The following is a 24,244-nucleotide window of genomic DNA, read 5'->3' on the forward strand; positions in this document are numbered from 1 at the left end:
CACTGAAGGTGTGCACATTGCAAGCTCCTAGGATGGGTACCAAGAGCTGTGAAGATACAGTAGCATAGGTGCCAGTCCACCCTAGCAACCTGAATATGTGCCCAGGGTTCTCAGAGAGCTTGTCTGCTGGTGCCTAATCCATGGCAAGACCTTCTTGCACTCTGCTGCTATTGTAACCTCTGCCAGCTCGGCGAAACAAGAACAGATGCATGATCAGCTGCCACAGTTGCTTACACTGATGTCAACACAGTCTCAGGTCTCAGCCTACCCGGGACTCTTGAGAATGATCTGTTAGGGACTCATGAAGTCTTTGGAGAGTGTGACACCAACACCTTGAGCATTAGGACGTTCAAGACAGGAAGTCCTGGAGTACCTGCAGCACACCTAAAGGGTGACAGATCAGAGTGGAGCAGCAGAGAGCACTGTTTAAACCCCACTAAATCTCATGACCACCAGCTAGAGACTTTCCTGGCAGCTGCAGTCCCTGTACCACCACTATTACCCTCTCCTCCAGATTTCCATGACTCATGGGCCATTTGGGGGCTGTATGGCATTTAGGCCACGCTACATTTGATGTTGCACAATTTAAGGCACATTTCCAGGGGATCTTCAGTATATATTCAGATGCTTACTGAGAATCATAGAAAAAAATAGGTTGGAAAGGACTTCTGCAGGACTGTCATGCAATCTTGTGTTTAATGAAACAGAAGGTTTCTCAAGGCCTCATCTAGCTGAGTTATGAGTGCCTCCAAAAATAGAAATTGCACACGCTTTCTGGGCAACTTGCTTTAGTACCTGACAGCCCTCATTATGAAGAGTTTTCTTCCTTATTCCTAGCTGGATGGCATCCCATCTAGTCCCATGGATTTGTGTATATCCAGTTTACTTAAGTGACATCAGCATCACCCTCTTTAAATGTGGGTAGTACCTCTCTCTTCCAAACTATTAGATGCGGATGCCTGGGAGAAGACTCTGCCAGTGAAGACTGAGGCAAATAAAAAGTCTGAGAACCTCAGAGGTTTGTGTGTCTTTCATCACTAGATCACCTGCCCTATTCAGCAGCGGACCCGTATTTTCTTGGTCTTCTTTTCACTACTAATGTACCTGTAGAAGCCCTTCCTGTTGCTTTTCACAGCATCACCAGTTATCACCTCGAGCCCAGCTTTGGCTTTCTTAATCCCATCCCTGCATGCCTGTGTAGTTCTACACCGCTCCTTGATTGCCTGTCCCTTCTTTCCCCTACTACATGTTTTCTTTTTATGTTTGAGCTCAACCAGTAGTTGTCTGTACACCCAAGCTGGCCTCATGCACTGCCTGCTTAGCCTTCTGCATAACGGCATGGACCATTCTTCAGCTTTGAGGAGATGTTCCTTGAAGATCACCTAACCCTCTACATCCCTTCACTCTTCACAGCAATATCCCAAGGGAAGCTGCTTGCTAGTTCCCTGAACAAGTCAAAGTCTACTCTCCTAAACCCAGGGTCATTCTTCTGCCACTCACCTTTCTCTGCTTTCTCATGATTTTAAAATCTACCACCTGTTGGTCTCTCCAAAGCTGCCACTGACCATCACAACCCCAACCACCTCTTCCTTGTTTGTGAGCAGCAAATCAATCAGAGCATCTCCCTACTCAGCCTGTCCAGCACCTGTGTCAAGAAATTGTCCCTGACCCACTCCAGAAATCTGGATTGCTTGTGCCCGACTGTGTTTCCTGCCCAGCAGATTTCAAGTCAGTCAGTGCATCTTATAAAAGCCAGGGCTTGGAACAGCGACCCTTCTTCCACTTGTCTAGAGAAGGCTTCATCTCCTTGGTCATCTTGACCAGGTGATCTGTAGCAGATGCTTACTACCATGATGTTACCTGTGTTGGCCTTCCCTCTGATCCTGGCCCATAAGCTCCTGACAAGCCCATCACACAGTCCATAGCAGATCTCTCTGTGCAGACCATAACCCTCCTGTGCATCTCACCTTCCTCCTTCTAAAGAGCGCATATCCATCCAGCACAGCACTTCAGCTGTTGGAGCTCTTATAGCTTCTAAGTACAAAGAAGCAATGGGTGGGTCAATCCCCTGCCTATCCAGGTCTGCAATACTGTGTCTCCCAATCCAATCAATATAGAGATCTGGGCACTGTCTTGAGATGACTTGCTATGAACACCTAAATTAGACGGTGCACCTTCGGCTCTTGATTATTATGCTACAAAAGGCTAATAACAGCCTTAGGACAAGTCTTTAATCCACAATCCCTACACATCCCATTATAATCAGAAACACGTCATGCATGCTCTTCTGGGATCAGTAGAAAGAATAACTATCCTTTTCTCATGTGATAAAGACAGATGAACCATGGAAGCCCTCTCTCAAAGATCTAGTTTCTGTGGCAGGACTTCACAAAGTCAGGGACTTCCCTGCTTGCTCAGACATGGTTACGGTTGATGTGCTTCTGTTGGCTTGATACAGGAGAGAGAAAACTGAGGAGCCACACAGAGGGGTCTGACCTTTTGAGGTCAGCCCTTGTCAGGACCGGCAGATTTGGGAATGTGTGTGCAGCAACTGCTTGTTTGTGATTGTTTCTACTGTGTTCAAGGAAAGGGGAAAAGGCTTTCTTTATCCTTCTGTAAATAAACAAGATCACAGGAGAAATACACTACATTCATATTAGCAGTTTCTCTTCCAAATAGGAAAGTTGTAACAGGTGACAGTATACTTACAGCCTGTTCTTTGAACCTTTAAATGCTCTCTCTCACAAAAGCATTTTTTCTCTTCAATGGAAGAACCAGGGTAAGAACATCTCCTCATTCTGCAAATTGCGGTTTGGTTTCTTTGATTCAAGCTGTAAAAATCTCACTACAAAATTTCACAATTTAGTCTGAGCCACAGGAGCTGTAACTGGTACATGGTGCTTCCAGTGCAGTTTGTTAACAAGATGAAGGCCTTAGTCCCAGCCAGAGCAGGAATACATATCACAAACATTTGGAAGACTTGCTTAAGGAAATCCAGACTGACAACCTCTCTTCCTACTGCAAATCACTGTCTGGTCTAATTTCCAGTTTGACTGCTGCTCTCTTTCCCCCAGCACACCTGCAGGGAAAAAGTCATCACAAGCAACACGCCTGTCCCCAGGTGAGGAGCAGGCAGGGTGATGGTGCCAGCTGTCTGTACAAAGAAGCTGCTGTTGGTCCTTCTTGGCTGGAAGGACAATTGGTTGGTAGGTGCAGCTTTGGCTTTGAGAGGGCAAGGGAGACAAGCTACAGAACAAACAGGAGGAATAGGAAGCATCTTCAGAGCTCTGTCAAATGTTCATGGAGTGACTTGTCTATTTGAGAGGGGAAAGAAGACGGACTCAAAAAATTTCCCCCCCCCAGACAGGGAGGGGACACTGGCGGGGTCAAGAAACAAAATGGCATCTTTCACCACTGCAGTATCCAGTGAGTCCCCACTTGCCTAGTAGTAACAAAGAGTCACATTCCTGAATGCATATAGGACTGTTAGCCCACTGGTCTCACGGGAGCTTAACACTACTAAAATGCCTGTGTGAGTCCAAGCAAAAATGGATAAAACATGCTATTTGCTGATTAAATGCTGCTTTGGCCTGTCTGTCTTGCACAGAAAAATGTGCAGGGTCAGACTGCCTTGTTTTCCATGTAGATCAGGCACTGGCCCCTAACAGGACAGGAAGAACAGGACTGAACTGGAGGGACCAGGGACAAGGAACCTGCAAGACCTCCAGGTCCTGCCATGCCAGCTCACAGAGATCTTGCTGAGCCCTGTAGCCCTGCTATGACATAGGTTACTGCTCCAAACCCACCTGCAACACGAGTAGAATGGGCATGAGCTTACTTTGCTTCTTTCCATGCCTCAAGACACTCAACTACACATTATGGCCACACCACATCTAGATGGCTCCCTTTGCGACACTGCCACCCCTCTTCCAGCTATAACACCTGAAACTCCCAAGGGCAAAGTTTCCTTAATTAATCATCAGGCAGTTGTTTTTTTCTCTGTCTTTTTTTCCATTTCTGAGTTGTGCCGCCTCCTGCCAACTTTCTGCTTGGCATGAATTTCTACAACAGAGCAATATAAGTTCTTCTGAAAATAGATACTTAAACTGGAAAGCCTGACACACCCTATATGGAGCCTGTGAGTGGCAGAACCATAATCAAAAGGCAGTCAAGACACCAGGCCATGCTAGCAGCATTCAATTAAGACTCTGAGCAAAGCAGCCCTAAGAGAAGAAAGTAAATGTGAACGCTATAAACACTGTTGCACAGAACCCTCCAGGCTCTTTTCATCACTGAGAGGCATTTGAGTTCGTACTCTTTATGGTAACCCTAGCTCAGGTGTTATTTCAATGTAGCTGGCACATTCAGAACTTCTTTAAAAATAAAAATTCATGGAAATGGCCAACCTGCTGTGATTTCCTGTTATGAAACTGCATGCAAAGCCTATGGGGAAAAAGCCAGTAGCCCTACGATACAAGTCTGAGCTCTGCCTCTCATTAGCAAGGGTGGGTTTTTCAGGATAAAATTCTCCTGGGCCAAATAACAGGAGACGGATAAATAAAGTTTGTCAACTGCCCTTTCTGACTCACTCTCTCCTGCTGGAAGGATGACTCACTGTCATGTGTAAAAGGCTGCCAGGTCTTGCTTACATGCTTAAACAAGCATGGGTTGTCTGTTAGATGTGTATTGCCTCAGAAGAAGCAGACACTTAACGCTGAGAAGGCAGCCCTGGAAAGGACTCTGCTGACTAAAGGATCTGAACTTCAAGGTATTTCTCAGTCCTTTCTGGAAAGTTCAAGGTTGTTGTTCAATTAGCACAGAAAACTTAGACCCAAAGCCATGGCTGAGGGCTTGGCTGAGGATCACAGTGTTTTAAACCAGGGCTCACTAGGACCATCAGATTTTGCCCAGGTAACTCCTGCAGAGTGAGCCAGACAGCATGTTCTAGGTGCAGACAGGAGTAACTCAGACAATGCCTAGTCCAGAACTACCTTTTGACCAAGGAAAACAGTGTGCCAAAAGCAGTCACTTGTTGCTCATTATTTCATGCCAAGAAGTAGCTCCGTGGGGCTGCTCCCCTTAAGGAGACTGTGAGAAACCTGCATTAAATCTGGAGAGGGGCAGACATGGATGTTGAACATCACCTCTCAGTCTGAGTAACTCGTTGACTCTTTTTGAGCAACACCAGTAGCTGCTTAGCGCTTCCTCCTCTCTGCAGTGACACAGACCCTGGAGGTAAGTGATAGTGCACAAAAAGCTTGTTTGCATCCAGGAGCTTTGCTGCCTGCGTAAATGCATGCTCCACCCTTTGGTCTTCTCCTGTTGTCCCGGGCCCACCACAGGCCAAGTGTGCAACTGTGAAATCTCTGCCCCAGGCAGTGCAGTTCACAAATCCCAGTTATTAGCAGGTACCACAGTCGCCCTTGCCCTGCAGGGCTGATGTGGCAAAGGACACTTTTCACTCATACTCTTTCTAAGGCTCCATGCAATGGCTGTTTGCTTGCCATGACAAAGCAACATGTTTTTGCAAGGACTAGTGCACTGGGATGTCAATCCACAGATCTGAGAGGGCGAGAGAGCCCAGTGTCACAGCTAGAGAGGCAAAGCTGTATCCATCCTTTAGCATACAAAGGTCTCCTAATGCAGGAACTGAAAAATTTCTCCCAAGACCAAGAGAAGGGAGCTGTGCTGTAGCCTCCCTCAGCACCAGGTGTTAGGCAACATCTTGCTGCATCATTTGGTAGGGAAACGATGCTGCTGCAGGGCAATGATACCACAACTGCCGGTTGCGTGTTCAGCCAGGTATGTACCATCCAGGAGTCACGCATGCAGCTGGGAAAGACAGCTGTACATGCTTTGGCCCAGCCAGGGTCTCAGAAAACCTGCAACTAAAGAACTGTCTCAAGGTCTCGTCACCATTTTTCAGACCAAATGTGCACTAACCTGCCTGCCCAAAATGGATGTATAACCTATAAATGTTAATTTTTAATAAAAAGTGTACCATTCCACATCATGTATATGAGGAAGATATAGCAGTCTCACCTACAGTTCTAAATATAATTTTTATATTTCTTCTCCTTCGCAAGAGAATATGTGTTTCCATCCCACAAAATTTCAAAGGTGTTATTTTTAAATATTTTTGCTCTATACCAGAACAGATATCTAATGAAAAGCTTGAGAGAGAAACTGCAGGCCACAACAGCCTCATGCAATGGTTAAAGGACTGACCTGACACATGAAAACAAGCCTAGGCCACAATGCTACTTAGGCATTAATATAAGAGGTGCCAGTCTAAGTAAAGAGACTAAATGCTAGCTGTGAATCTGCAGTTCAAGTGTCTGTCTCAATAAGGCAGTGCAGGGCCATCCCACATAAGTGATCCAGTCCCTGGACAATTGGTTACTCTAGAAGTATATTTCTCATCATAATCATGCTGCAAAATTTCATCCTTTTAAAAACTGAACCACACATTGCAAGGGAAAATTGTATTATTTTTATCCAGCCTAGATACATTTTGCTGAAAATCTTCCAAGCCAGCACTAACATGTCAAATTTCTTCTCTCAACAATGATGGAAATATTACCTCTCTGGTTTTCTTCCACTGTTTAATCATCCATTATTTTTTCATTGATCCTTATTGACTGTGACAAAGTCAGGTTTTCATCCTAATTTTTCCTCCTGATGCTAATGATTAGCAGGTACATATAGTCTTACAGGTAAAATGATACTGTTTCTTGCCATGAATTCATTTTGTTTCAAGATACTGACATCCCAACTGCATATTTTAAGTTTGAACATCTAAGATCTGCTTTCCCAATCATGCAAACTCAATGATAAAAATAAATATCATTAAAAAGATACAATCAAATGAAGACTTGGTAGATATTTTAAATAACAGCATTTCTCTTTGCTATACTTATTTCACAATGAGTCATAAATTAGACTAGCTATATTGAAGAACAAAATGAGAAATGATGGAAATAATAAAAAAAAAGGAAACGCAATATATTAAAGATGCCAGAGTAACTTCTTTCAAAAGAAAATTTCAGAAACTTTTAGACTGTAGTAAGTCGTGTCTCCTGGTTGCTTTGCTAATCCTTTAGAAAAAGAGTGTTGACATTAAAATCTATAATCAAATTCATCTGCAGGTGTCAAAGCACTTCCCCAAAAAAGTCAGTAGAATAATCTCAGAAATGGTGCAACAAAGGCATGGAGTTGAAGGAGGAATTGTTAGTGACAGAAACAGGCATTACAGTCCAGGTCTCCAATCACCCAGTCCAGGCCCTTGCGTGCTAAACTAACTCACCTCTGACAAATGAGTTAGGCTTCTTAAGATGCAATTTCAAAATTATTTTACTTAGCAATGTGAAACCATGCCACTCAACACAGATACCACTTCTGCTAGCTGCTCTGATTACAGTCACCTTCTGTCATTGCTCTTGGGAGCACAGTGCTCTGACTACAAAGCATTTCTCCAGATGGAGAAACCATTCCTTAATTCTTTCTTCTTGTTCTTCCTCTTCCTCCTCTTCCTCCATCGTCCCAGCAGGCATGCTTATAAGAGATTTAACTCACTACAATGAGCTCTAGTGATGCCCACCCTGTTAGAAAACATCCTTTTTTTCACTGCTTGACACAATGAAGCAAAGGAAAACAGGAGAAAGGGGGACAGATTTGTAATATTTCCTAGGTAAACCAGCAAGGAACCTTGCCTCCTTTAGCAGAAAATATCTGGTCTCCCCCAGGGAAAAACAAATAACCATGCTTATACCCCTCAGCACCTTGCACAGCATGTCATGTTTCTGTCTGGAGCACACAACACAAATTGCATACATCCAAGTGAAGCTCAGCGCTCCCTGGAAAATTTGGCCCTATTGCATATGAATTACATGACTTCCTGCATAAGCTATAAAGTCAAGATGCTCAGGATGCACCCAGCTTCCAAAGCATGCACAAAACAGTTACATGTGCATTTGTAGTAAATTCCACGCTCTCAAGAAATATCATGGCTGCATGGGAAATGGAATTCCTCTCATATGGTATACCCAGGCTTGAAAGATTTTGGTTTTATCATGAATCAGAAGAAAAGGTTCTATTTCTATTATAATCAAAATTATATTTTAAAAGTACAATGTAGTTAATAAAATCAGGTTTTTTGGAATAAAGTACATCAGTAATATCTGATCAGAACACTATTAAAAAATTAAAAGTCAAGAAGTAAGAAATCAGAATGAATCATGAGAGGGGAGAAAAAATAAACATCCTATTTTGATTTTGAGAGGGTTTGATTAACTTATGTTAAAATTTATTTTAAAGCATAGTTCCTTTCCCCAGAAAACTTTTGAGTTTAAACAAAGCACTGTGATGGACAGTAGCTGCTTTGCCATCAGTTAACCAAGAGTATCACCTCTGCAAGTTCCAGGCTCTCTCAGGACATACTCTCCTGTTCCTTTCTAAGTCTCATAAGTCAGGCCAAATCCTGAGTCCAATGGCCCCTCTCCCAGTGAGGAAGAGCTAGCTGTTGGACATCCTTCCTCATAGCACTACCAAATTTATTTAGGCAAAGGAACAGCCCCTTACTTGGTAGTGAATGATTCTGAGAAGTCCAGCAGGCCATCACATATGCCAGGTCGAGGGTTTCTGCCCCAACAGCAGTGGTTCTAGGAGAGGTACTGAGCACTGTCCTTCAGTGAGGGCAGCAGTGTGCTGAGCACTGGTGAGCGCTGGTGAACCATGCTGTTTATGGAAGGATGCTTGGCATGGACTTTTCTTGGTGGAAAACAAATGCAGGTGTTACCTCAGTGTATTCGGACAGATCAGGTTTCCTAAGGACTCACCAATGTGTCAAACGTGTGCCTCAGATATGGCAAACACACTGTATTTGTATTAGCAGTCCACTCTCCTGGTTTCTGCAAGTCAGCATTGTTCCTGTCTCTTAAGGCAGGATTGAACACGTCAGAGCAAAGAAGCCTGCCAATTTCTTCCTGAATCACTTGGAAGTGCCTCTGTTTGAACACAAGACAAGCCACATAGCTGCAGAAGTTGTAGAGGCCCTAAACTGAAAACACAGGTCCCCTTTTTACTGGGAAAAGGCCCAGAGTCCTGCTGCATCCCAGAGTGCAGGTTGGTGTCACTCCATTAAAATGCCATTTGGCATCAAACTTCACCATGCGTGCATCAGTGAAGATTTTAAACCGTTTTTTTAAAGGTGTGCAGACAGATGAGGCTAGAAATGGAGTTAGCTCAGATGGATTTCATCTTGCTCAACTCTGACCAATTTGGCTTAGTCTTGCTGCTAGAAACTGAGGAGATACGCTGAGATCACCACCCAGATTCCCTCAATAATCAATGGAAAGAGACTGATGGTGAGTCATTCTGGGGGGGGTCCTCTCACACACACCTATCTCAAGAGGCAGCAATTCACCCTCTGGCTGAGCTGCTCTTTTCTGCACTGGCTGTCAAGGCAGCCCAAGGGCATGGTCTGACTGGACAGCTACTGTCTGGGCTGCTGCAGGCAGACAAGATGATCCCCACCCTCAGTGATGACAGTACAACCACAGAAAATATTGCTACCAAAAATGAACTCATTGCCTCTCACCTCCGCATGTCTGCTTGCTGATTAAAAAACCAAAATCTAGCTCTTCACTCCTATTTAACATTTGTGATCCCTGGCACAAGCTGAATCAACTCTCAATAAATGAAATCTCTGCTAAGCCTGTTCTTGAAAAGATGGCATTGTTGGGACTGCTGTGCATCCTTGGAATTCAATCCACAGACCCCTTATTTTAAGGAAAGGCTTCCTAGTTTATGAATTACAAAGCATAATTTGGGCCCAGCTGTTTTGTATTAATTTGCTGAATCCCTGCTACATAGCTGAGTCTCATAAATAGCTGATGGACCTGTATGTGGCAGGCCAGAATAGCTTATTGGCATCTAGAAATGTCGCCAAGGGCAACAGAAATAAAAGAAGGTTGTAAAATTTCTTACCTACAGAGATGAAACTGAGGCCGATCATGAAAAGAAACCTACAGACCAGCCTTCCCAGAGGGACCTCAGGCTGTGGTGGGAACTGCCTGGGGTCCAAGAGCCACAGAGAGACTGAAACCCCTCAGCTGAGGGCTCAAGGGAAAAAGGCTTGGGGTGAAGGGCAAAGAGATAGTATTTTACAGGGACATCCAGGCCCTAGAGGTAAAGCTTTATTCTAGGCGTTCTGCCCTACAAGTAAACTACGGGGGGAACTGAAAAGCAAAGGATTTGGATGTGGGACAGGCTCTGGGCTGACACTCAGTCACACTCTCCATTTATCTTTGCGTCTTTCTTACCTCAAAGAAGTTCTGATCTTTCTGCAACATTGTTTTTCTCCTAAGGCAGTGAACAAGAGCACAAAATTAATAGCAGCAGTCATCCTTTCAGTTCTCTGAACAGAGCATTGAATATGAGTCATGGGGCTATGCCAAGCTGGCATTTCACCAAGGCAATAAAGTTGTTGCTGGTCGATCCTCATTACCAGCATGTGGAGACCCACTGTCCAAGAGAAAGGCAGGACTTCTGCATTGCCTCAGAAGGAGAAAATGCAAAATATTGTATGGCTCCGTCAATTAAATCTGACAGAGAACAAAGCTGAATGTGATGAGTGGGTGAGGTTCCCCTGCTATGTTATCTAGACTGAGCTCTCTGCATGGGCCTCTCAAAAGTGGTCAGCACTGATCTAACCCAGTTCCCACTGAAGTCAATAAAAAATTCTCCTCCTGACATCACTGGAAAAGCAACAAGCAGAGTTACCGAGGGCACAAAGCCAGGGCAATGCTGAGACAATAAACTTGAAAACCAGGAAGGAGATGCCTGATGTATCTCCAAGAAGAAATGTAAAACAGGCCCAAGAATGACAAAAGGCCTTTGTTTAAGCAGCAGCAATTTGCCCAGTGGAAGCCTGAGAGATGCTCTTGCCACCCACTTCAGCCTGGGGATTCTCACACAAAGCCAAATTACTGTCTATCATGGAAATGGCCATTAAAGCAGAGGGTGACGAACACATCCCAGCAGCCACTCAGTTCTCTTGGAAATGGCACAACTCACCTTGATGGAAATGAAAGCAAATTTTCCCTGCTAGCCTACAGATCCCCACAGATCTGGCTTGGTCCTGCCAGATGTACAGGGAAGCCTGTCTCTGCATCAGCTCACCAACTCCTGATGTGTCCCTTATCTTCCTGGTAACATCAAGTGTTCCACACATCTAGGGTATCCCCAGCTGTCACGACCCCAGAAATGTCAATGCAGAGCAGAGCATGAAGATAAAACCTTTTAGCCCTATCGCTCTATTTGCCAACTGCTGACTTTAATTTATTGATTTTTTGATCAAGAAGACCATGTATCTCCCTACCTGGCTCCCACCAGCCATAATCCTGCTGAAACGTCATATATTGTGCAAGGGAAAAAACCTTGACTGTGCAAGTTTGGCACGGCCATTTGCCAAAGCAGAACTCCCAGAACAACTCTGAAGCTTTTGATTCCTTATGATTTCTGGTAAAGCACAGTATTCTGTCTTCATTCAGAGTACCAGAGTGGAGAAACCTAAAGTGACCTCAGCTTCACCTTTCAACATTATATGGCTCATGCAGAGTCTTAGAACTAGTCCCTAGTTTAGCAGATAAACTTACGTATAGAATCATAGCATCATTTAGGTTGGAAAAGACCTTTAAGATCATCAAGTCCAACTGTTAACCCAGGACTGGCAAGTCCACCACTAAACTATATCCATGTACAGGCCAGCAACAGAAAACTATGCTAATAATTAGAGTAAGGCTGGGGGTCTCTACCTTTCTTTCTCCAAGTGCTTTCTTCCCTGAGGTGAGGTATTAAGCTAAGAGACCTGCTTGAAGTAAAGTTTCCTAAAATAAGTGTTGAACTAGGAGGCACCTCCCACGTCCAGGGCACAGTTGCTAATTACCTAGGAAAATACAGAAAGGGTTGGGAAAACATCAAACTTGCAAGAAGCTTCAGGACAGGACTTGTAAGAAATGTGAAAGAGTGAGCAAAAAGCATCATACCTTCTAGTAATGTAGTAATATTGATTTCTTAGGGCTCTGAGTGGGACAGGATGAGTTCATGCATAAAAGGGGACAGCACAGCCGAGGGCAAACCGTGCAGTAAGCGTGGGGTTTGGATGCAAGTTGATAGCAGCTTCAGACAAGAACTACTGCTGTGCACAGGGGCACACGGTGAAGAAATGCTTCCTGTGACATTTAGCAGCTCCCTCTACTGCAGCTGTGACTCTAATTGCCCATGGATCAAGCTAGCTTCAAGATCAGTAAGGGCTGGCTCGACTGTGTTTGTGCCATTGATGAGAGGCTTTGAGAACTCTCTGTATTTTTCCCATTATGACAAATGCCCATAAGGAAACTGGCACCACAAAAGGTTGCACAATCCCCATCAACTTAAAAGGAGAAAGCCAGACACACCTATTCCTTCCTCAGCGTTGGAGGCACAAAAGGACTAATTCTGACATACACAAATAACAGGTCTGGAAGAACTCTCTCAAATTCCAGTCTGGGACAGTATCAAGATAGGATTTTAATGCTGCATTTTACAAATCATGTAAATTGTTAAGATGAAGATGTTCTCCACCTAAGCCTCCCTTTTTAAAATTTCAGAAAAAAACTTTACATGAAAAATCAATCATTTCATATGAACACATAGACATTTGGCAGATTTGGCTGGGAAAGCAGTTTACCAACATAGTATAAGATTTCATTAAAATGTTGCTATGGTGAATTAGAGTGAAAAGCAAAAGCTTCAACACCATCATGAACCCATAGTTGGTTTGTAAGAAAATATAGTAAAACTGGGGGTGGTACATTATGTGTAGTTTCTCAGCTCTTTAATCTAAACATTTTGCAGGTTAAAAAAAACTCATCAAAAGTAACCTTCCCCACAGTTTCCATTTTGATGATGGATCTTTCCCATCCAAAACCATGTGCGCTCAAAAAATTCCTAACCATCTTTTAGAATCAAGAGTGTTAAACAGTTCTGTCCCGTAGCTCTTGTATTTAGCAGTTCATATAATGGTCTGGGAGGATCCAGATAACATTTAAGGTTAAACTGAGTCAGCCTGGAAAAGATTATATTTATATAATTGCAGTATGGTATGGGAAGTGCCCTATACTATAACATGCTCAGCATTAGCCTAACTCTGAAGTCAGCTGTAGTCAGCTACCGCCACCCTGCTATGAGTAACTCCGTGAGGTCTTTCTTCATACAGCACCTTACATCATGAAGGCTTTAAGGCACAGCTCTTTTCTAGTCTTTCATAAAATCATAGCATGGTTTGGGTTGGAAGGGACCTTAAAAATCATCTAGTTCCAACCCCCTGCCCTGGGCAGGTACACCTTCCACTAGACCACTTGGTTGGTCCAAGCCCCATCCAACCTGGCCTTTGTGTTTTCACAGCCTGGACACCATCCCAACCCAGAGCCAGCCTCTGACCCCCACTGTAATGGAAATATTAAAGAACACAGTTTCTTTTTTCAGCTCTCTGCTCTCACTCCCATGCTGGAGATTTTTGGCTGCAAGACCTCTTGCTCCCCTCAGCCCTGCACATTCCACCCACCAGACAATACAAGTGAGTGAAGAGACAGTAGAGCTAACTAGCTGGGTATACAACAGGTTGTTTAATCTTTAATCCAGCTGCATCCAGTTCTTGGATTCAAGTTACTTTCTACTATAAGTTCCTCCAAGTCTCATTAAGTGCAGACATTAGGCCACCCAATAGAAATAATGAAATGCTGTCGTGACCCTCCCTGTCCAACCAGCAAGAAAGTTAAGAGGATGCCTCTGCTCAGCAGGAATCTGGGAGCAGGGATTTGGCAGAGAAAGCTGCTCCCAGGAGTGCTCAGTGAAATGCCTGTGTGCCAGGATGCAGAAGGAACACATTCCTAATTCTCAAGGTCCAGCACCTTGTGGCATGGGGCATGCTAAAATGAAAGCCCTGTTGGGACAGCAATTTCAGCTCCCTTTTAACTCCATCATTTCACAGGTTACCTTCTCCTCTTAATTAGAAGGAAACCAAGGTTGCCCCACCCCAGACAGGAGCAAGGTTACCTGGAGATGTGTTGCAGGAAGGCAGGTGAATGTTTGTGACTCCTCTGGGGGACTGGCAGCAGTTTCACACCGAGTGACTGAAAAAAATGCCTGATACCATTCTGAGAAGATCCCATGGGACTGAGGTGCTGGGTGGGGACTGCCAGGAAAACGAAACATTGTGCAGGAACATACATGGCTGAGGAAAGAGTCCCTAACACTAGCACAGTGCATGATGTCTCTCCATCCACTGACCATTTTTTGTGGTGCTTAGTTGCCAGCTAGGGTTAAAATACAGCACCCTCACCTCTGTTTAAACTCCCCTTTTCTTGTCCTCATCATTCCCTTGGTTTCTCTGCCTTTTCACTCTCCCATCCTCTCCTGCCTTCATCAGTTTCTTTTTAAATTCCCACTATGAGTCTTTCTCCCCTTTCAGTTCATTGCTGGGAGCATTGCATTTAAAGAGCAGTTGGTCTCCACCACTCTGAAAAAAAACATGCACCATCTTCCCTGCTCAGAGGTAGGAGTCCTCCTCTTCCAATGCCCAAGCAGACCTCTTCTTGTCTCTACCCCCTTCACTTGTTGGCCATTGGGAAGATGGTCTCCTTCACTTGCTGACCTAGTCTTACGCTATCTCAGACTTGGCATAACAGAAAATTTATGCAGGGATCAGTGGCAAGCAATAGGTACGTAACATCTGCTTTCAAGATTTAGTTAAGTGGAAGTGGCAGGGGTGAGATCCATGGCTGGCACTGATTTTTGCCCTGCTGACTTTCATGTTGAACCCGTTAAAGTTTCTTGCTCTGTGTATCTAGCAAGGCCTCCACGTACCAGAGCTTTCCAGTCTGGTATCCAGAGCTCTGCTGCAACTCATTGTGCCCAAGTCAGCTGGCAACAGCTCACCAGAAGCACTTTTGGAGTCGGTTATGAGATGAGATAGAGCTGCAGGGAGATCAGGGCACTCTGAGACACTTCTCTGTCTCAGGTCCCTGAGCCCTGCCTGGCTCCTTGGTTCACCAGACGTTTATTACCCTGGGCCTTCACTTGTGCCACCTGGCAGAGGCTTTGGCCCTGGCTGCCGTAGCCCTTGACATAGCAAGAGTCCCCAGAAGGAACGGGCTTACTCTCCACCAGGCCTGTGGTGCTGCTGTGCCATGCCTCACCTGAGGACACAGTCACAGGTACACCCTGGCAAGGTGAACCCTGGCCACCCTAACTTCGCCAGCACATCATCCATGTCTTTCTTCTCTAAAAATATCATAGTCTTGCTTAAAACAAAATGGGAAAAAAAGTTTAGGAAAGGTGTTCTGGACAGAAGGGATGCTAGGAAGACTGGCTGTTCCTGAGAAGTAACACAATTTTTGTGTTACTGATTACAAAATTGTGTTCAGGCACACAAACCACCATGCTGGGTGGCACCGCTGTCAGGGGACCCTCCGCAGCCCAGCCGGGCTGAGGCACTTCCAGCGCAGCTCGGCAGCACTGGTGGGGCCGCAGGGCCTGGGCCCAGACAGCCTCTCTTGCCCCACACAGCTGTAAGCTGCATGCCCACAGCCCATCAGATTGCCATCTTTGATCCTGCATACTTGTGAGCCCTTTCTGCAGCCTGCATGAGAGCCCTGGAGGTGCATTTAAACATCTCCAGGCGCAGGCTCTGTCCTGGGGCGGCCTGGAGCTGCAGGTCTGGCTCACTCAGAGGCAGCACTTACTCCTCTGCAAAAAGGCACACGAGGTGCTTGTGGGACCGCCTCTAAACAAGAACGGCTGCCACCGCAAGCCTGTATTTTAAACCAGCTCAGATCAAACACTAAGGAAATGCCAAACCAAAGGGTTTTCTATTTCCTCTGCTTCCCCTGTAATCCACCCGGCTGTCTGCCAGGGCCTGGGAGTGCTGTCGGCCTCAAAGTTACCAGCCTCCTTTCACGCTCAGGAGAGCTGGTTTTATCTGTCCTATCCCTGATGGCCTCCGGCCCTAAAGCTTCCTACACAACCCACCTTTAATAAATTAGGACAATTACTCTATGCTTCTCAAGGATAATTGCTAATAAAATTCAGCTGATTTTCCCCAAAAGACATGAAAGGGATGGAAGCAGAAACAGAAAATAAAGGGGAAAGAAAATGCAGGACAGAAATAATAGCCCTTTTTCCATTCATGTCTCATCCACTGCTAGTGAGTTTTTGCTCTTAGAGTCACATATTTCAGAGGTGAATACTCCCAAGCTGTCTCCAGTGGGGGAATGCCTCATGCCCACTGTTTTGGAAAACTGTTTGGTTGTTTTTGAAGTTAGTTACAAGATCTTTCTGAACCTCGAAAATGCCAGAAGAGCCTCAGGCTTGGATTTACAAAGAATCAGCATGACATCAACAAAAGACAAAGGCGTAAAAAGTCAAAGATGTCCAGATTAATCCTGACCTTCTCTGACAGGAACCCCTTCCAATACTTTCTTTTCCAAAGGAAGTTTAATGCACAGAAGCAATGACTTCTGAAGGTAGGATGGTCTTAGGTCTTCTCTTGAGGCACTGTGGACACTGATGCTTCTACATGGTCTAGGTTCAAGACAGTTGAGGAGCTACTCAGGCCTGGCTCCCTGTGGACAAAAGGAGGCCCAAAAGATGAGTTAGGCATCTCTCATAGGCAGCCCAAATGGCAGGAACCCCAAAACACACAAACTAGGAGCAGGAATAACCAGCGCTGTGTTACCGGGTTATCACACAGGGTCTACGAGAATAGCAGCTCAGGGACTGCACAGCTGTTGGATGTGACTATCATGTGGGAACATGAGGCTGATAAAGGACTAGGCAGGTCACAAGCCCTGTCTCCAGTTTAACTGGGAGCAAATTATAGGTATTACTAACAAGAAACATGAAATGGTACAGGCGTGTCTTGCCTCCAGCCTGTCTCTACTCGTGGCACATAGCCAGTACTACAGAGGAAAGCAAAAAAGCCTCTGAACCTAAATTATATCTTGGAGGAAGGGGGAGGGAGTTTTCTTCCTGAGCAGGTCACCAGCAACAGCCCTGAGCGTGGGATTTATGTCAGATAGATATAGGAAAATAAATGGCTATGCAGTCTTCTTTCACATTCTCTCAAATATGTAAACATATCACAGACCTAAGGATTCTTATCACAAGTGTAATTTTATGTCATTATGATTCTATTATGTAGTTATAAAATCCCTTTCACAAGCTCACAGAACTCCACCTTCAGAAACAAAGTAGTTTTCTTGGCTGCCCCCACTACTTCCTAGTGGAAGACCATTCTAGAACTTTGCTCCACAGGAGGGAAAAGACAGTCCCTGCTACATTTGGCATGAAATACAGCACATACCAAGTTCAGAATTAGACCAGGTGGATAATAGATGAAATGGGAGGTCTTGAACATGGAAAGAAGATGCAGTATCTGAAAGCTCTTCACACTGTGATTAATACCTCCTGGCTCCTCCAAGTCAGCTAAGATGCTAAAACAATTAAGGATGAACTTCAACATTAAATAGGACCTAAAATTGCCTTTTGTCATTTTATTTCCCTTCCTTTTATTTATTCTTCAGTAGATCAATACCCTGAATTCCTGCTTCTGCATGGTGTCTCTTCTTTAAGCTTCTCTGATGTTAACACTGCATGCAGGTTATCCTGACAACCAAGCCACTTCCCTTCAGGGGATGTAATGAATCTAAATGAAACAGTATTGTAGAAGTGGTAAATCAGCATATGTTTCCCACCAAAAGGCAGGATTCATTCTGGGAGCACTGCATGCCAGAGCACACTGATATGTCTCTCCGGGCAGGATTTATCCAGTGCTTATAGCTGATACCTACTAACCAGAGCCCCCTTGATCCAGGAAACATAATCCTATATTGCAATAGGTCCCAACTCCTCTTTGTTTCAGTCTGTTTCTGTATTTGCCACATCACTAGATGTTATGAGCCACACTGAGGTGTCATGACCCATGGAGGGGCCTTCTTGTCCTTTACCAGCTAAGAATGAGCGGATCATTTCACAAATTGCAGCTCAGAGCACCTCAACTGCATCTGACCTTTGTGTATGAAACTATGCTGATGGTTTTCTTTATTTATGAATTATTCCTTGCACAATGAAAGAAACACCTGTCAATCTATGGATGTAAAACAAATCAATTCCTTAAGGCCAGCAATCCTCCAGCAGTCTTTTCTTCAATCCACTCAGCCCCACTTTATATCAAGGCTTCATAAACTGTGAAGTAAGTAATCACTAAGTGTTTTAAGAAAATGGTTAATCAATTCTTAGAGACTATTATAGGCTCCAGAAAATCATTGAAGTTTCTTGCAATCGTGGTTTGTAACTCTGCAATGCTCTCTCCCGAGGCGTATAACCCTCTAACACAGCAGCTCCTAAACTCTTCCCCTGGCATCTCAACTTCCACTCTGCAAGGCAGCAAGCATGGTCACACACCCTTACTTGGGAACTGCTTTCCTAGCATATATTCCTCATGTTGTAACATGTTTCTAGCACCTAGAAACGAAGTCTTAAAGCAGCGTGACCCACAGCACAAATTAACAACCAGCAGACTGAGCCGCAACTATTTGCTGCTCCGTATTGCAAGCAGCAATGACTGGATGCTAATGTTATTACTGGAAAATGGCATTAAGGGATGGTAATTCAGTCAGAGCACTCACATAGATTTAACATTTGTGGTAGTACTAATGATTTATTCAAATTGCAGCATTACCTTACGGAGCCAAATTGTTTGGTGACCCCATTGCAGCAGGACTGGATACAGCCAGCATCTTGAAAGGGAGACTACAGGGATCTATGCCATGTTAACAACAGTGCATGCTGCTAAGGGCAAGGATAGGGAAAAGCGGGGTTCAAACCCTCCCAGACAATCCATCTTTCTACATATTCAGAGGACCGTATGTCCTGTAGAGCACAGAGGACAAGGGGACAGGAGACACAAACGGTGAGACCCAAGGGGTTTTTCTCCTTAGAGAATCTCTAAGGAGACTCTCGCTAATTCTGACATGAAAGACTGCCCTGTGATTCCACATTTTCTGGGGAAGCTCTGTGTACTTCCACCCCTAAAGTCATGTACTCACGAAATTAAGGACCTGCATTTCTTTTCCATGGCAATTTTTTCCAGGTAAAAAGATAGGTAGAAGAGCAAGGCCATGAGGAACTCATCTAGTTTCTCATTCCTAAATGGAAGTTAGAAAGATCACTGTGAAGTCTATGGATTTACAGATATAGACACCACCACACCATTATGAAAAAGAACAAAGTCTCTGCTCAAGGGCCTGCATTACACCGAATACTAGCTGTATGGCTGAGACCTATTCGTAGCAAGCACTCCACCCTACACTAAGACTTTGAAGGCTTTTAGAGAATTACTAACAGAGTCCAATAAACACACTGAGGAGTAGATTGAATTGAATATTACCAGACATAATTCCAAGAAGCATGTTTTCTGCACTGAACATACTAGAAGAGTGGCATTCACATTCAAAGGAAAAGGGGGACAACTCAGACACCTCTCCCCTTCTGAAAAGACAGCATGGCAAAGGCTCAACAAGGTCTAAAAGGCAATGCAGCCGCCGTATGGCCCTGGTGATCTCAGGGATATGCCTCTGAGATATAATGCTCCACCTACTGCCTCCTCACTTTTAGCCTATAGAGAAGTACTGCTGAGAAGTGACAGTACAAATAAAGAGCCCTGTAGCTCTGACAGGAATAGCAGTAGCACAGGAAGGCAGCCCAGATTTCCAGTCACGTTAGCATTACTGGTGCACCCAGTGCTGCAGATGCGCTGGCTAACGTGGAATTTAATTTTGAGTAAAATAGGTAACAACCTTTGGATTTTTAGGCCCAAGTTCTTGGCTTCCTTTAGGTAACAGAGTGGAAGGCTTTCAAACAGATGATAGGATTATTTCTCCACACGTGTCGAGGACAGCATCTATTTGGTATTATTTCCCACTGAACCTCACAGATGAGAGATTTTAAACCTCTGATGTTTCATATTCTACTTCTCATACACCCTGGTCCCTCTGCTACCATCTACATGTACCTAATTCTCAAAACAAACTCTAAATGACATACCTCATAACTGCTGCAAATGATAACATGTGACTCATTTGCTTCTTTCAAAAGCAAAGCAGCACCTGAAAATATACAGAGGAGAAAACAAATATTTTATACAAAAAATTGCTAGTGTTAGTAGTAATAGCTTTCTAACTCACATGGGTGATGCCTTGCTGATATGAAACATGAGCAATTACTCACATTTGACATCATCCAACACCTCATATTCATGCTGTACCCACTTGGACAGCCTATGCAATTTTCCTTCTTTGTCAGCCAGCCTTCTTTCAGGGAGCATTGCACTGCAGTCATCTTGGAAGATGCTAGTGGTTCACCCAATACATAACATTTAAGGACACAGAGTTAATTCTAGTTTAAGAATTAAGATTATCAACCTGGTATGTACTCTCTTCATTGCACTCACTTTCAAAGGGATAGGCAGTGAAATGTGTTTGGCAGGTATCCTGAACTAACTTTCAACTATTATAACCACAAAACAGGCTGGAGATGTTGAGAGAAATAGGACATTTCACCTCTAAGGTTGCGTCTGAAGTTGCTCTTTTAGTTGCTAATATAATAAATTGCTACGGTTTTATTTAGATCAAAGACATTTTAAGTAATGGATGAAAGTCAGCTATACCATGTTGTGAATTTATAAAATTAATAATAATAATAATCATACTTTAATCTTTGAAGTGCCTTACACAGATGAATTAATTACCTCACAATACTCTTTAGAGCAGATGAGAATTATTACCTCGTTCTGAGAGATCTGGAAACAGCAACAAAGACGCTGAATGACTTTACCAAAGTCATAGCAGGCTAGTGCCTGAGCTAGCATTCAACACCAGGCATGTCTGGCTCTGTTTTTACATTCAGACCACTCATCCACCCTGTTGAAATGACAGCTGGCTTCCTGTTTCACATGCTTTGTTCAGGCATGATCCTCAGACAATGGAGGAAAATATTTCCACCCAAATGATCTCGTTTCTTTTTTCAGCTATGCTAGTCAAATTGAAATAACCTCTTTAATGTCTCGACACGCATTTCCTGAAAGTGAATATTTTTTCCTGCCTTCAAGTTTTCCTTTGCTGTGGGACTGGAGCTGAAATACAGAGTATGAGCATGCAGTAATATGAGTTTCAGTTACTAGCAGCAGTACAAAGAGGTCAATATCCCATGATACAAAAGCGTATCTATTTTGGCCTCTAATTGGCACTAAACAAAACATCTGGGTTGTGGTGAGGTCAATATGAGACATTGCTTTCAAGAACACAGAAGCAAAGAGTAAAGGGACTTCCTCAGGTCCTCCTGCTCTGTCTCCTGCTGCCATACGCACTGCACCAGGTAAACCCTTTCAAGCAGTGTCTCAAGTGGCTTTAGAAAGATTTTAAATGTAAACTGTTCCATTCCAGAGCTTTTTGGGGGGATTATTGAGGGCAGAGACAGGCAGAGGTCACCAGGGAGCTCACACCTCTCCCTGGAGAGCTACCTGGCAGAGTCAGCAGCGTTCCCAAGCCCAACAGAGAAGTTGGTCGGAGCTGCTGAGACACAGACCATGAAAGGTGCCTGCAGTAGCCATGTGACCAGCAGAGAGATGAGCAGCCTGGCTCCACTGTGACAAAGGCTTGGAAAATGCCCAGAAGGGCAGGAGGCAGCAACAGGCAGCGTGTGGCTGACCCACTGCTGCCGTGCTCCACCACGCTCCCTGCCCTGCACTGGAGAAGTCAGCAGCAGGGATATGGTTTGAGTGTTGGGTTTTTTTGCACCAGTGGTTTCAATGGCTTGATACAGTCTTAATCCACAGCTGCCACAGAGATTCAAAGAACAGTTACATGCACTTTGTTCCCTGCAGAGCTGCGGTTTCCCCAAAGTTCTACAGTCCTCTGGTGCTCACCATTGCACAGGGTCATATGTAACACCAGCAACAGGGAACATCACCCTGTGGACCTCCACCTATAGATTACCTGGGGTGGCATTTGGCCCCCGTGTTCAGCACTGCTGCCCCAGCGCATGGTGCACATTTCTGACGTGGCAGGACTCACCACACACTTTCACCACCCCGCTGTAGTGGGTTTAGCTTGAGAACAGTATGGAGTAAATGCATATTTCTGATTTTCTCCATTAACAGGATGCCACACAACAGCAGTTAAGGAGCTCCAGTCTCAGTTGAAAAAAAAATAATTAAGAATTTGTCCTGCAGTTGATATTTGGGTAAAACAATATTAGGTTCTGATTTTACCTTACTTGGAACTGCTGTATGAAGGCCTAAACCTGCATAATTTGAAGGTAAACATCATTCTTTTTTTTTTTGCAAAATTTTTTGTGTTTGTATCACCTTTCCAGTACCACACACCTGTAGTTAGTTTTATCGTCTTCAAGAAAACAGCATAGAAAGTTCATGTCATAAATCTATGCTCAAGTTCTCAGCCTAACAAAGAATTTATAATGCAAGCACTGTGGATATGGGCCCACTTTCTATCTTTCATCAGGCTGCTTTTCACCCAGGTTTTGTTTGTTGTTTGAACAGAAGTTGTCTGAAATTAAAGGTTGCCAGCCTAAGAAAGAAAAATGTGTAACCGTCCTTTTTTATGTCTTTCAGTTATGAATAAATAATTGAAAGTTTGCTAAGGAACATTGATTGACTGCCAGTGAATCAATAAAGACTAAGAAATCAAATGGAGCCACGCATTAAACAACATATGGCTTTTATTTGGTTTTTTTAATAATATTTATGTAATTGTAGTGACTAAGTATCAGGAGAAAGGAAACCTTTGTTTAAAAATGGAATACATTATGCACTTTCCTGATATCCTGAGAACTTTAAATATACACCAGCTAAACTATTCAGAGGATACTGGACAAAACTACTAGTAACAGCATTTTACAGTATCTATGTATTTTTAAAAAATCCATACCAAAAAACAAATCCCTGGAAATAAATAAGAACTACTAGTCCTTTCTTAATTAGTGAAAGAGACTTGCAAACCCTTCACTACTATTTGCAGGTCACCTTTAAAGCAAAATTGCCCTTATTGCTGAAATCCTTCTGCCTATAAATTTAAACCGAGTGCAACTTCAAGGCTTTCTGTGACTTTTTGCCAGGTACCAGACAGCCAACCAGCCACAAGGCTCTCACAAACTCTTGCTCAACTTAATTTGGTAGTAGAGCACTGGATATGGGACACTGGAATAATTTCATGTCAGCAGCCAGCAGCCTATGCAATGGTTAGATCACAGAGATGAATATTAGGAAACCATGGCTCTAATCCTTTGACAAAAAGTGGTTATTTCAACTTGTCTGTTCTAGTTTTCGGCTCCAGCTTTCTAATACCGGTTTACAACTCACTGATGAAAAGGGCCATGCAAATGCTGTACCTTTTTGTTACACACAAGGGATTATAAGCCGTGAAGGCAAAATAGAAAAGGTGGTAATATGGCATAGCAAGGCCTACCAACACATCACAGGAAGGAGAAAATACAGTTCATGTGTCTTCAAAACACATCTCAGCTGCTTCTCACTAATACAAATGGCTGAATGAGTGTTCCCAGCCACCTTGCTCCCTGGCTGGGGCAGTGGGACAGGTCCCTGCCCTGCCCATGGGACCTCCCATGGGTCCCAGGACCTGCTGCAGAGGCAAATGTAAGCAGCAGCAACAAGATGGTCCTGGGAAAGGTGAGGAGACTAAGAGATAGCATAGTGCTTGGCTGGGGCACATCCAGGAGTGAAGGGGGTAAGGCAGCCACTGTTTATAGCAGTATGCTGGTGACAGTCTGCTGTCCCCTGGGAACTGCAGCTCCCAGCACATAAATCCCCTTTCAGCAGGCTCTGCACTGGCACTCATGATCTGTGTGCTCTGCTCCTTCCCAGCTTTGCTAAGAACCTTCCCTAGGTAACATTTTAGTCCAAGCAGGAAAATTCAGTGCTTTCCACACAATAACATCTCTGCAGGCACTCACTTGGGCTTACTGTGTTTTTGACGGTTGGGAGCTGCAGAGGTTTTCCTGGTTCCTGGCCCAGGGCTGGCAGCAGCGAGGGCAGCTGCACCTGGTCCCTCTGTTATGGGCATTAGTGTCTGTTCAGCACTCTGAATGTTAAACATACTTTCGCTTCAGA

At 44.2% G+C, this 24,244-nt stretch overlaps 1 protein-coding gene across 1 annotated transcript; it reads right to left on the minus strand.

The window, feature by feature from the left end:
• Positions 1 to 8,576: 8,576 nt before the first annotated feature.
• On the minus strand, positions 8,577 to 22,616 carry PPP1R36 (protein phosphatase 1 regulatory subunit 36). The gene is given in 10 exon segments (XM_037393896.1): positions 8,577 to 8,769; positions 8,857 to 9,053; positions 10,323 to 10,362; positions 15,201 to 15,344; positions 19,149 to 19,247; positions 20,146 to 20,169; positions 20,171 to 20,207; positions 20,329 to 20,450; positions 21,152 to 21,232; positions 22,423 to 22,616. Coding segments are annotated over 10 exon segments (1,131 nt in total).
• Positions 22,617 to 24,244: the final 1,628 nt, after the last annotated feature.

The sequence above is a fragment of the Falco rusticolus genome, chromosome 7 (genome assembly GCF_015220075.1).
Source record: "Falco rusticolus isolate bFalRus1 chromosome 7, bFalRus1.pri, whole genome shotgun sequence".
Lineage (NCBI taxonomy): Eukaryota > Metazoa > Chordata > Aves > Falconiformes > Falconidae > Falco > Falco rusticolus.